Source organism: Myotis myotis, unplaced genomic scaffold, assembly GCF_014108235.1.
Source record: "Myotis myotis isolate mMyoMyo1 unplaced genomic scaffold, mMyoMyo1.p scaffold_m19_p_2, whole genome shotgun sequence".
In the NCBI taxonomy this organism is placed as follows: Eukaryota; Metazoa; Chordata; class Mammalia; order Chiroptera; family Vespertilionidae; genus Myotis; species Myotis myotis.
Window position 1 is genome coordinate 12,674,311 of NW_023416324.1, and position 12,962 is coordinate 12,687,272.

At 55.6% G+C, this 12,962-nt stretch overlaps 1 protein-coding gene across 2 annotated transcripts in view; it reads left to right on the forward strand.

Annotated features, from left to right (window-relative positions):
- The window catches only part of EPHB2 (EPH receptor B2), a 181,309-nt gene that overhangs the window by 143,369 nt on the left and 24,978 nt on the right, over positions 1 to 12,962 (forward strand). For both annotated transcript variants that reach the window (XM_036351701.1, XM_036351702.1), the window contains exon 6: positions 11,564 to 11,688. In XM_036351701.1, the coding sequence (XP_036207594.1) occupies positions 11,564 to 11,688 (125 nt within the window). The remainder of the gene's footprint in view (positions 1 to 11,563; positions 11,689 to 12,962) is intronic.

The window sequence follows — 12,962 nt, forward strand, 5'->3', positions numbered from 1 at the left end:
AAAGAGAGAGGGCAACCAGCTCCACCTGGTTGAGGGGTGCTTTCCAAGCTTGACCTCACTGCAGCCCCTGATCTCCTTGAGTAGGAGGCATCTGTGTCCCCATTTTACAGATGGTGCTCAGAAAAGTAGAGTCACAAAGCGGGAAGATACGAGATAGGAATTAACTAGATCTAACAGACTCCAGTGCTTGGACTAAGTCCAGGGTATATATGTCCAAGGAGCCTTGAGTGTGACTGTGGGTCTGAGTGTGCGTGTGAGGGAGTGTGTTCGGAGAAGGTGTGGGTATGTCCTGTTGTTTGGGTGACTGTGTGTATGTGTGATTGCCTGTGACCTTGGCATGCGACTTCTTACTGACACATGCATTCCTGAGCGTGGGTGTGTCTGGATCTGAGGGATGGAGGGGGTGTGTTTGAACATGAGTTTGTATGTCTGACCGTGGTTTGCCTGTCTGTGTGTTTGTGTCTGAGAAGGAGTGGTGTGGTTTTGTTTGTGAATGTTTGTGGTATCGCTGTGGCTGAGCGGGCATGTTTTTGAGCGTGTGCCTGCAGTTCTTGAAGGGCCATGGGTGCATTTAAGTCCCACTCAGATTGGGGTCCGGGTGGAGCTGACTCGAGGTGGGCAATCTGAGAGAACCTCAAAAGCCAGCAGCTGTTGGCAGAGACACCTAACAGGTTGTGAAACCTCCCCTGCGAGGTCTCCAGCTGACAAAGCCCCGAGGTAGGGAAGCCAGGCTCCCAGTGAGAGTGGAGGGGAGGGAACTCTTTTCAACTGGGAGAAGCTAGAATTCCCCAGAGCCCCTGGATTTCTTTCCCTGGTTGGAGGTGGGGTGGGGATGGAGGCTTTCCCTGAATCCATTTGGGAGCCCTGAGGGTGGGACTGCCTACTCAAGAAGCCTTGGCATATTAGCAGCAAGGATGGAATCTGGGCTACTGGAATGGAGCCCCCTTGCCTGGAGCTGGAAGCTCCCAGAGAACAGAGGTGGGGCAGAGTAGAAGTGAGGGGCTCCCAGAGAGGAAGGTGCCCAAGGAGCCCTCAGGATTGAGGGACAGAAGCAGTAAGACACTAGCACTGGTTAGGAGCAGGGAACCTGAGTCTGAATCCCAGCTTTGCCATTCATCTGCTGGGTGACCTGAGTGTATTAGTCAGTTCTTGCTGCCATAATGCTGCATAACAAAAACGCCCCACAACTCAGTTATTTACCACAATAAACATTTGTTTTCTCACTCACTAGTCTGTGGGTCAGCTAGGGTTTAGCTAATCTGCACAGGCTGGGCCGGGCAGGACTCCAGAACGTGGGCTGGATTCAGTCTGTTCCATATGTCTCCTCATTCTCGTTGGACCAGCAGCCACCCAAGCTTATTTCTCTCCTGGTGAATGGTGGGAGCACGCGTGGCGGGCCAAGCCACGCCACACAAACACATGTCTCTGCTTGCGGTGCAGTCGCCCACAGTAAATGCGTCCTGCCGAGTTACTTGGCAAAGCGTGTGGGTGCATAATCCTGTCACAGAGAGAAAGGGCTAAGGCAACTGGTCCAACCTGTCACACTCGTGAAGATCACCCCTCCCTCTGGGCCTCATTTTCCCCACCGAACTGAGAGCTTTTCAGAATGCGGGTTCTGGACTCAGCCCCAGACTTCCGTCCCAGAGCCCCAGGAGTAAGCGAGAATCTGCATTTCTGTCAAGCGGCTCAAATGTTTCTTGCTATCAGACAAATTTGGGAAACTCGGGTCTAAGGGAGTCTAAGCCCCTGTGAGCCCTCCATCCCTGAGGCTTTCTGGGTCATAACTCCCCCTCCCCCTCCCCCTCCCCCTCCTCTGCTCTAAGCCCCTTGGCACACCCCACTCTCGTGGATGCCCAGAGCCTAGCCGGGGACTGTGCCGCCACCCCACGCCCTCACCACAGTATCCCCCTTTGCCAGATGAGGAAATGGAAGCCCAGAGAAGCAGAGTCCTTTATGCTAAGTCCCACTCCTAAATGGCCTTCACTAGGATTTAAACCTGGGAGCATGTGACTCTAAGTCTACATTGGAGAAGTCAGTTCCTGCCCTTATGGCTTTATGTCCTGGTTGGGGAGATGAGACCTGGGCAGCGTCTATATACAAGATGGCATGAGTGAGGGCCCATGGAGGGGTCAGGGAGGTGAGGGAGATCATAGGCAGGAGAGACAGTTGCTTCCTGGGGAGTGGAAGAAAGGCACAGCATGGAAGGCTTCCGGGAAGAGGAGGCATTTGAGCTTGATTTTGAAGAATGGAGAGGCTTCTCACACCTCTATGGAGCCATGCAGAGAAGGAGGTGTCCCAGGGGAGGGAAGTACAGGAGGCAGGCTGGAGGAAGAGTTCTCCCGTTTCTCCTAAGCATCAGACTCCTCTGCCACAGGGTCTTTGCACGGGCTGTTCCCTCTGCCTGAATGCTTCTCGCCTCCCACCTTCCTTCAGACCTTAATTCATCCTCACTGACCTTCCTGACTTGGTCACATGCCCCAGCACCATGGCCCTCAAGTTCCTGCGGTCGAGTTGTTGCTTTATGTCTTCGATCATTTCCTTCCTGTCTCCCCCCTCACCACCACCACCCGCCCCCGCCCCCCCCCCCACACACACACACACACCATCACCTCTGGGTCTGCTTTTCCTCACTGTGGTTCTCCCGGCACCTAGACAGGGGTGCGCCACAGTGAACGCTCAGTGAGCGTTTGCAGCAGGGCTCCGAGAAGCATGGAGCGAGGTTGGGGTGTGGAGAAGTCTGATAAGGCTGGAAAGCAAGGCTGGGGACTTGATTTCCAGACAAACGCATTCAGTGGCCGGTTTTCATCAGACCCTAAAATTCTGTATATGAATATCTAGCTCACTGCCTTAAAAGGAGAAAGTATTTCTTCGGGGCAAGGGACTGGGCCTGGCATTCGCCGGAGCCAGAGCTGTCTTCTGACTTCATGAAGCTGGCGTGCCCTCTGTGGACCACGCCCCGCCGTTCCAGCAAGCCTTCCTGCCCCCCACGCATGAGTCTTCGCAGGGACACCCTGAGGGAGGAGGCTGGGCTGGGAGTCCCCACTCGAAGGACAAGGAAACGGGGCTTGGGAGAGGCTAAGCAGGTCACCCAGCTGGGAAGAGGCAGACCCAGGTTTCAGCCAGGCTGTCCAGGGTCTGTGGCCTTTGACACAAACAAATAAGACCAGAAAGGACGGGAAGGAGGACGAGCCTCAGACAACGCTGAGGAGGTGGCATTGAAGCTGAGCTCTGACGGAGGAGCCAGAGGCAGCCTTGCAGACCTGGGTGTGTACAGCACGCCAGTCACGTGGGGCTCGTCCTCAGGGCTGCATCCAGTCCTTGGCCGCCCGCCAGGGGCACACGGGACAGGATCTCACCCTCGCCAGCCCCGAGCAGCCGTATCTCTGCCCGGCTCCAGAGCCGGTAGGAAGGGGTGGGAAGAGTCTGGGCTTTGGCATCAGGCCAACCAATCTGGCTTTGGATCAAGCCTGGCTGCTCCCCAGCACGTAGCCGTGGACAAGTTACTCAGCCCACGTCTTCCTCGTGGGTTTCGCCACCCCTCCTTGCGGGACCGCTGTGAGGCTTCGAGCTCATGTTCTCAAGGTGCCTCAAAGGCTTCTGGGCACAGGCAGGCTCTCAAAAAGCAGAGGTCATTCTCCAGTCCCTCTCATCATCATAATAGCTCACATCTACCAAGCGCTTACTATGCACCAGACGTCACCCCAAGTCCTTAACGATGACTTCACAGCAGCGCTAGGAGGCACGTCCTCTCATTATCCTGTCGTTTAGGTAAGGAAAGCAAGGCATGGGGCGTTAAGGGACTTGCCCGTGCTCACCGGGCAGCCAGCGGCAGAACCTAAATAATGATGTCGCTGCGCTCTTAGGCTCAGTATCGGCGGGACCAAGCTCTCTGCAGAAGTCAGGCGGGCTGTGCGGATGGGCCTGGCGGGGTGAATGCAGCCTTTGGGGCAACGCGTGCTGAACAGTAGATTGACTGGTTAGGAAGCTCCCTCGTCATCATGTGCCTCTAGGTCAGCGGTTCTCAACCTGTGGGTCGTGACCCCTTTGGCGGTCGAACGACCCTTTCACAGGGGTCGCCTAAGACCATCCTGCATATCAGATATTTACATTATGATTCATAACAGTAGCAACATTGCAGTTATGAAGTAGCAACGACAGTAATTTTATGGTTGGGTCACAACATGAGGAATTGTATTTAAAGGGCCAGAAGGTTGAGAACCACTGCTCTAGGTTATATGGGAGAAGAGGCAGCAGTTCTGGGCTTGGCAGAACCGGCCCTCATCCAGCATGACCCTTTCCAAGCTGTGCGGCCAGACGCTAATAGGAGCCCTCACATCTCCGAGCCTCAGTGTCCACACTTTCAAAATGGGCACTTGTCGATCATTTAACAATAAGGCAGACAAAGCCCCTAGGACATAGTAGGTGAACAATACATGACAGGCTTCACATGAAATCAGAAGGTGTGTTCATTTCCCATTGCTGCTATAACAAAATGCTGAAAACTTAGCAACTTAGAATGACACCCATTTCTCATCTTGCAGTTCCGTAGGCCGAGTCCAGTCCGGATCTCGTGGGGCTAAAATCAAGGTGTCGGAGGCTGTGTTCCTTTCCGAGGCTCTAAGCAGTGGTTCTCAACCTTCCTAATGCCGCGACCCTTTAATACAGTTCCTCATGTTGTGGTGACCCCCAACCATAAAATTATTTTCATTGCTACTTCATAACTGTAATTTTGCTACTGTTATGAATCGTCATGTAAATATCTGATATGCAGGATGTATTTTCAGGGGTCGCGACCCACAGGTTGAGAACCGCTGCTAAGGGATGACCCGTCTCCTGGCTCACTTGGGTGGCAGCAGAATTCGGTGCCGTGTGGTTGTAGGAGGGAGGTCTCCATTTCCTGGCTGACTGTCACCGGGAGCTGACCTCTCTCCGGTCCTGGCACGTGGCCCCCTGCCCCAGGACCAGCGACAGGGCACCGAGTGACACTCCAGCTCTCCGGTCTCTGACCCTCCGCTGGGAAAGGTCCCCTTGTTTTCAGGACTCAGGTGATTAGATTGGGTCCACCTGGGTAATCAGGACACTCTCCCCATCCCAGGAGCCACAGCCTTAATCACGTCTGCAGAGTCCCCTGTGCCATGTCAGGGAACGTGCCCACAGGTTCCAGGACCAGGACGTGGCCATCTTTGGGAGCCATTATTCTGCCTATCCCGAAAGGGGACACAAGTCAAATGCAAGCCCGTCGGCATTGGCAGAGGCCTTGGAGTTCAGCCAGTGCCAACTCCTCCTTTTAAAGAGGAGAAAACTAACGCCCAGAGAGGTTCCTAAATGGTGGCCCAGCAGCTCCTTGGCAGAGCCCGTCTCCAGGTTCGCCCGGCCAGGTAACCCCACTCCCCATGGCTTTCCCGTGAAAAGACTTTCAACTTGCTCAGGCCCTTTCCGCCACTGTGTTCTCCTCTGATCCTCCTGCCCTCCTGGGGGGTGGGCACACAGTGGCTCCGTCTCTAGAACTGGCATGAGCATGTACTCACTGACTTCGCTCCCTGGGGGCGGAGAGGATCAGAGAGAACCAGGCCAAGAGAGCCCCTGGCGAGGCCCGTGCCTGGGGAAAGGAAGAGAGAGGGAGAGGGCACTTCCCTCCCTGGGCTGAGCCCTCTGAATGCATGGTCCTCTTTGATCCTCCCAGGCATCTGCAGGGAAGGCATTGCCGGCCTCGGGTATCAGTTAAGATTGGGTTTGGCTACACGTAACAGGAAGAAAAATAACAGATCGCCGCTGCCACAGGCATGCTGTGGAACAACCCACCGTAAAACCCATGGCGTAAAAACAAGAAGCACTTATTTTAGCTCAAGAGTCTCCAGGGGTGCTGGATAGGTCTTGGCGGGGAGCATTCACATGTTTGCATTCTGTCTTCTCAGACTCACTCAGCAGCTCTTTGGGTGTTGTAGGGCTTTGTTGCACGTTTGGGGGTGACTGCTGTCAGCTGGTTAGGAGTGGCCCTGGCTGAGACAACTGGACAACGGCTCTGCTCCCGGTCTCAGCCTCCCCCAGGTCAGCCTGGGCATGCTCTTTCTTGGGCAATCACAAGGAACCAAGACAGCATCAGGCACGTGCAAAGGGCTCTCCCAAGCCTCTGCTTATATCATGTTTGCTTATATCCCACTGGCCAAAGCGAGTCAATGGCCAAGCTCAGAGTCAGAGAGAGTGGGGACTAATAAGTTACAAGGCAAAGGGTGTAGATATAGGAAGGCAGTTAACACAACCTGTGTATCCTAGTGGCTTAGACAGAATGAAGGTTTGTTTGTTTTCTTATCTGTAAAGGATGTCACAAGACAGGAGTTAGAACAGCTCCATGGAGTCATCAGGGATCCAGGCTTCTCTGCACACAGCTTCTTGTCCTTGTGGGCCAAAGTGGCTGCAAGAGCCCCAGCTATCACTTCCATGTCCCGGGCAGCATGGAAGGAGGAGAATGATAAGAGTGGGGCTCCTCCCTTTGAGGGAGACCTCCTAGAAGTCCCACCTTTCGCTTATATCCCAGGCAAGCATATTGTCTTGTGGTCACTTCTAGCTGCCAGAGTTTTGGGGAAAAGTAGTCTTTCATTTGGGCACAAGGTAGCTAGCTAAGAACCAGGGTTTTGTTAATTTGAGAAAGAAAGGATGGGTATTGGATAGGCACATCCCAATTTATAGCTGAGGAGCGTGGGCTCAGAGAGAAAAGTAACTTGCCTGTGGTCACACGATCACCTGCCATAGAGAGCTGGGATCTGAACCCTGGGTGCCGCCTCTTCTCCCCTGCACCACCATCCAAGAGCCTTTGCTGGACATTCAGCTACTCAAACTGCTGTTTGAGAGCCTGGCATCCCCTGACCCCTGACTCTGGGCCAGGTTCTTTATATTCAGGTCTTCATTTAACCTCCCAACATCCCTGCCATTGTCTCCATTCTACAGAGGAGAAACTGAGGCACGGAGGGGTGAAGTAGGCTGTTTGGGCTACCTGATCTGAGGCCCAGGCTCTTACCATTTTGCTAATCCAGGTGCTGGGTAGGACTGGGTTCCACCAGGCAGCAACAGGTGGGATCGAGGCAGGTCAGCAGCCCCCTGGAAGGTGGGGGATTAGATGTTCCCACAGCACCACGCCCGGGGCCTGGCCTCTGCCTGCTCATAGCCCACTTGTAGACAAGGCTGGGTAGTCAGGGGGAGGAAAAACCAACCTGGTCCCAACCTGGTCCTGCTCCCAGCCCTGAGCCGAGGCACTTGATCTGACTCACTTTCCTCATCTGTAAAGTGAGGTGTTTAACTCCTACTCCATCTGCTTGTGTGGCAGCCAGTAGGTGCTGCTAAATCTATGCTGAGCCAAGAGAAGAATGAATGACCAGATGGACAGACAATCGCCACCCTTTTCTCAGGTTCAAGGAAAAATATATAGCATGTCCTGGACCCACTTTTTGTTTTTTGGGTTTTTTTGTCTAAAATATGTTCCACAGCCCAGCCAACATGGCTCAGTGGTTGAGTGTTGATCTACAAACCAGGAGGTCACGGTTCAATTCCTGGTCAAGAGCACATGTGGGCTCGATCCCCGGTGTGGGGTGTGCAGGATTCTCTCTCATCATTGATGTTTCTATCTTCTCTCCCTCTCCCTTCCTCTCTGAAATCAATAAAAACATATGTATATGTATATACATATGTATGTACATATATGTATATACTAGAGGTCTGGTGCATGAAATCCATGCACTCAAGGTGGGGGGGCAGGCGTCCCTCAACCCGACCTGTGCTCTCTCTCGCAGTCCGGGAGCCCTCGAGGGGATGTCCAACTGACAGCCAGCAGTCGGACATTCTTAGCACTGCCACGGAGGCGGGAGAGGCTCCCACCCCTGCCGCTGCACTTGCCAGCTGTGAGCCCAGCTTCTGGCTGAGTGGCGCTACCCCTATGGGAGCGCACTGACCACCAGGGGGCAGCTCCTGCATTGAGCATCTGCCCCCTGGTGGTCAGTGCGCATCATAGTGACCGGTTGTTTCCGCCATTCGGTCGATTTACATATAAGCCTTTTATTGTATAGGAGAGGCTTAGACTTGCAGGCTAAACCAGGTTAACTAAGTGTCTCCCCAGCAGGACTTCTCGGAGGCTTGAATAAAGGAGTGTGCCGTGTGAGTCTCACAGGCCGGGGTCTAGAACTCTGTGTATCTCAAACCTTCTCGGCCGTGGAACACCTTTTCTTCATAGAAAAGCGCCACCCTGTCACCAGTTGTCAGCTTTTCCTTTGTTCTGTCCCACACAACCTAAGCACTCCGGTCCCGTCGGAAAGAAACACAGGCCCAGCCAAGACCGGTTTGGCTCAGTGGATAGAGCGTCGGCCTGCGGACTGAAGGGTCCCGGGTTCGATTCCGGTCGGGGGCATATACCTGGGTTGTGGGCATATCCCCAGTGGAGGATGTGCAGGAGGCAGCTGGTCGATGTTTCTCTCTCATCGATGTTTCTAACTATCTCTCTCTCCCTTCCTCTCTGTAAAAAATCAATAAAATATATTTAAAAAAAAAAAAAAGAAACACAGGCCCAATCTCCGGGGGAGTTTTGTTCTGTTGTGTGAATTATGACCCGGTCACCCAGAATTCGTTGGATCTTTGGGAGTTAACTGCATTGCTACAGGTTTAAGAGACAAACACTCAAAACAGCCATCCTATTATCAACCAGAAATGCTAGGGGTCCTGTCTCAGGTGAGGTATTCCTGCTTCGGACCCTGGTGAGCGCAAGCACAGCAATAAACAATTGATGCGGTATTGCAGGCTGGCTGGTCGGCAAGAAGCCCCATGTCATGACAGCAGGTCAAATCGCAGGGGGCACCAGGGTCTGAGGGAGAGAGAATTGTCGGTCACTGTCAGACAAGCCACATTGTCTCCCCCTGGAGCCCTAGCTCCGGCCCCGGGGTCCGTGGACTCAGTCAGGTTCCTCAAGGAGCTAGAAAAGACGAGAGCCGGCTTTTCCTTCCTTCCTTCCTCCAGTAAATATCAACCAAGCACCTACTCTGAGCCACACACTGTTCCAGGCACTAGGCATAAAGGATTGAATAAAAGAGACAAGGTCCCTGCCCTCAGCTCACGTTAGCTCTGTACAGGAAAGAGTGTGTGAGATGGTGAGTGACCGGGGCAGTCAGGTGGAGGGGAAGTCAGGGAGGGCCTCTCTGAGGAGGCAGCGGTTTAGCTGAGACTGGAATGAAGAGGAGGAGCCGGCCATGGAAGATGTGGGGGAAGAGGCGACCAGGCAAGAACCTGAGGCCAAGACCCTGAGAAAGGAATGACCTTGGTCTGACTGGGAACAGAAAGGCAGCCGGTGTGGCTGGCGCCTGGGAGCGAGGCGGTGAGTGGCAGGAGGTGGCAGGTGCCAGGCAGGTGGGCCTTGCAGGGCCTGTGGCGCACCTGTGTTCCATTCCAGGTGCAGTGGAAGCCACTGTCAACAGGAGTGGAGATGTCAGAGAGGCAGCGGGATCCGAGAGCCGGGCTGGCGTCTCGGGCTGCCCGATGCCCAGCGACTCCCCGTGCCCTCTAAGCTCATGGGGTCCTCTGACGGGTGAAGAGTAAAGGCCAAGGGTAGGGCTCTCCTTCATTCCTCAGAGCTCAGGGCTATGGAGGCAACGCTGAGCAGGCAGGTCATAGGCCCCCAGACTTCCTTCCTATCAAAGGGTCCTCGTCCCAGAACGCCCTCGGAGAACACCTCGGTCAACCCCTTCATGCCCTGCGGGGGGCACGGAGGCACACACAGAAGCCGCTCCCCCAGGTCTCAGCTAATGAAGGGACGGATCCTCCCCCAGGGCTTGCCGGAGGCAGCAGGGCCCCTGACCACCTGCTCCAGCCACGCAGGCCCCGCCTGGCTGGCCTCCCCGCTTCCCCTCTCGGTCACAAGCCTCTTTTGTGCTTGCTCCCTGGGGCTCCATCTCCTTGCAGGGGTCACAGGACATCGCTGACCCCATCGCCCTGCCAGCGTGCCCGGCTGGTAATTGAAAATACCAGAATTCCCTGAAGACCAGCTTACAGAGAAACCTGACACCCCAGGGTGGGCAGCGGGCGGCAGGAGGGATGAGAGCACATCCAGCTGTTCCCTGTTCTCCGCTGTTAATCCCCCCGGATTCCGGCAGAAAGGCCAGCCCTGCTTGGCCCCCCTTGGCCTGCCTTGATCATCTTCCCAGCAATGCCGCCTCCTTGCCACACCCAGGGATACGGGGCTTACAGGATCAGAGCCGGGTTAGCTGCCTGTAACCCAAATCTGCCAGCTAAGCCTACCAGGCCCAGACCCCCACGGCCGTGTGAGACCTGCCTCCACCAACAGCTGAGCTCCCGGAGCCGGGGCGGGCCGGGTGGGTGGTAGTGAGGTGAGTCAACAGAAGCCGAGTAAAGTGCGCTTCGCAGCAACAGCGTGGGATCTGGACCAGGGTGTTGTGAGGGTCACTGCTTTCCAGACCTCCCTGGTCAGCGTGCATCAGCCACGGCCACTGGAGGGGAAAGGCTCTGTGGGACCCAGGTGGGCCTGGATTCAAAGATCAGCTCCACTACCTGCTAACTGGGTGATTTGGGACAAGTTACTTCCTACCTCAGTGCCTCCATTTTCTCATCCATAAAATGGGTATACTCATTAATGATAACAGCCTCATGGGGTTGATAGAGCAGTTAAGTGAGTTAACTGACATAAAGCATTTGGAAAAGTGCCAGGAATGAACTGGGAAGTGTTAGGTGATAGCTGTGGGGGCCTTTTTTCTTCTCTGGTCATCATTGGACATACAGGGTTGTCAAAATGACAAGCGTGATGGCAGCTTGTGTTTTAGTGGAGGAGCAGGTTCCCTCCCCACTGCAGTCCTCCGTGGCTCCCCAGTGCCTCAGGGTAGGACCAGCACCCAAGCCTGGAGGCCTGGCCCCCAGCTGCTCGGCAGCCTCGGCCTGCGCCTCTTGGAACTACTTGTACTTCTGCTTGGAGACTACCTGGGCCCTAAGGCCCCAGGAACAGGTTAGGCTGGGCAGTGAGAGGGGCAATCGTGGGCAGAAGCCAGGCTGTGAGAAGCAGCGTGATGGGTAGAAAAGATACTAGATCAGCTGGTCTGGGCTCTGGCCCTGGCCCCACCTCTGCCTGCTAGGTGACCTGGGACAGGTTACCACCCTTCCCAGTGGTCAGCAACACCTGCGCTGCTTAGAACTGCAGGTTCTCAGGCCCTGCCCAGACCTGTGGCATCAGAATCTGGGCGGTGGTGCCCAGCAATGTGAGTTTCCACAAATCTGATGCCCCTCAAGTTTGAAAAGTGCAGTCGTTTTATAGGGACACATTCTGCCACTTTTCGTCACTGCTAGGAGGTGAATCACAGGGAGGGAGGTGAAGGGAGGAGCAGTGTCCCTCCTGGGGCTGGATGACCTTGGCCGAGTGGGGGCACCTGTGACTCTGCCTGAGTCCCTCGGCTCCCTGCCGGCTCCCCAGGGTGTGGCCTCAGCGAGACGCTTCCCCTCTTCTGAGCACCTCTGCGGTTGGGCCAGACGCTGCACCCTCTCAGGCCCACCCCCGCCCCTGAACCTCTGACCTCTCTTCCAGCTCCGTCGGCTGTGTCCATCATGCACCAGGTGAGCCGTACCGTGGACAGCATCACCCTGTCGTGGTCCCAGCCTGACCAGCCCAACGGCGTCATCCTGGACTATGAGCTGCAGTACTACGAGAAGGTACCTAGGCTCCCCACCCCCACCTCCCTGATGGCCCCCCACTCAGGCTGGGCCTGGGGTTCCACTGTCCTGCAAGACAAGATACCACCTTGAAGCAGAAAGAGCACTGGCCTCAGGCTCGAATGGTGGCTTCGCTCCTGCCTGGCTGTGAGACCTCAGGGGGGTGCCTCGACCTCTCTGAGCCTTACTTTTCTGGTCTGGGGACCTGGCCGGCAACCTCAGTAACATGCGGTGGTCACAGGCCTTTCCCCACCAAGATCCCTTCTTGGTGACTTCAGCTGTCCTGAAGCTCTGAAGAGCTGGGTTTCCCAAAAGCTGCGTTTATTAAGCAAGGATGGGTCATTCACCTGCTCCGAAGCCAAGACACTGCTCGAGAGCGTCCGCCCAGAATGGAGATTTCTCCTGTGCTGCTGGGCTTCCAGCGAAAACACTGGTTTTCATTCGCCTGCGTGCCCTTCGTCTGGGGGGAGCGTGCTCTCTCTTTGAGCTTTTAACGCAGACCCTTGTCACTCCCTTCGGGGACCTCTAGGAGCCAGGGGCCCGGGGTTGGAAGCCACTGTGCAGTAGAAGGAGCACTGGACTAGGAGTGAGAAGACGTGGGTTCAAATCCCAGCTCCACCAGCAGCCAGTGTGTGAATGTGGGCAGCCACCGTTCTCTCTCTGAGCCTGTTTCCTCCGGGGTCAAGGGCGAATGAGACCACCTCCCTCACCTGGGGGCTGTGCGGATATAGTGCCCAGCAGGTGCCTGGCCCTCAGCAGAGTGGAGTATGCTTTCCCTGCCTCCCTCCCCCCTGCCCTGCCCGCCGCACGGTGGGCCAGGGTCGCGCGGTGTAAGGCCAGGGAGCTGAGCACGTGTGCATGTGAGGCCTGCCCAGGCGGCTGAGCATCAGAGGCCTAGGGAATGCTGTGTGGCTGGTGACTTTTCTTACCGGCTCCCGGAGGCACAGGCAGCCTCAGAGGTTGCAGGGGCCCCTGGAAAAGGTTCCACTGGACTCCCTTTCGGACTAAGGCGTGAATGACTATGGGACGTGCTTTAGTTGAGGCCGAGCCCACTGGAAACGGAAATGATGGAAAGGCTTTCCCTAAGGGCTGAGAGGAAGTGAGGTGGAGACAGTTCCAATCAGCCCTGCGGAGGCCCAACCTTCTCACTCTGTCAGCTGCTGGTTCCCCCAAACCCTGGTGGGTCCCAGGGGTTCACCACCCGGCTGGTTTCTGATTGTTTCCTTGCCCATCCCTCCTCTTGGCAGTGCGTTCCTAGAGGCCAGGGACCACAT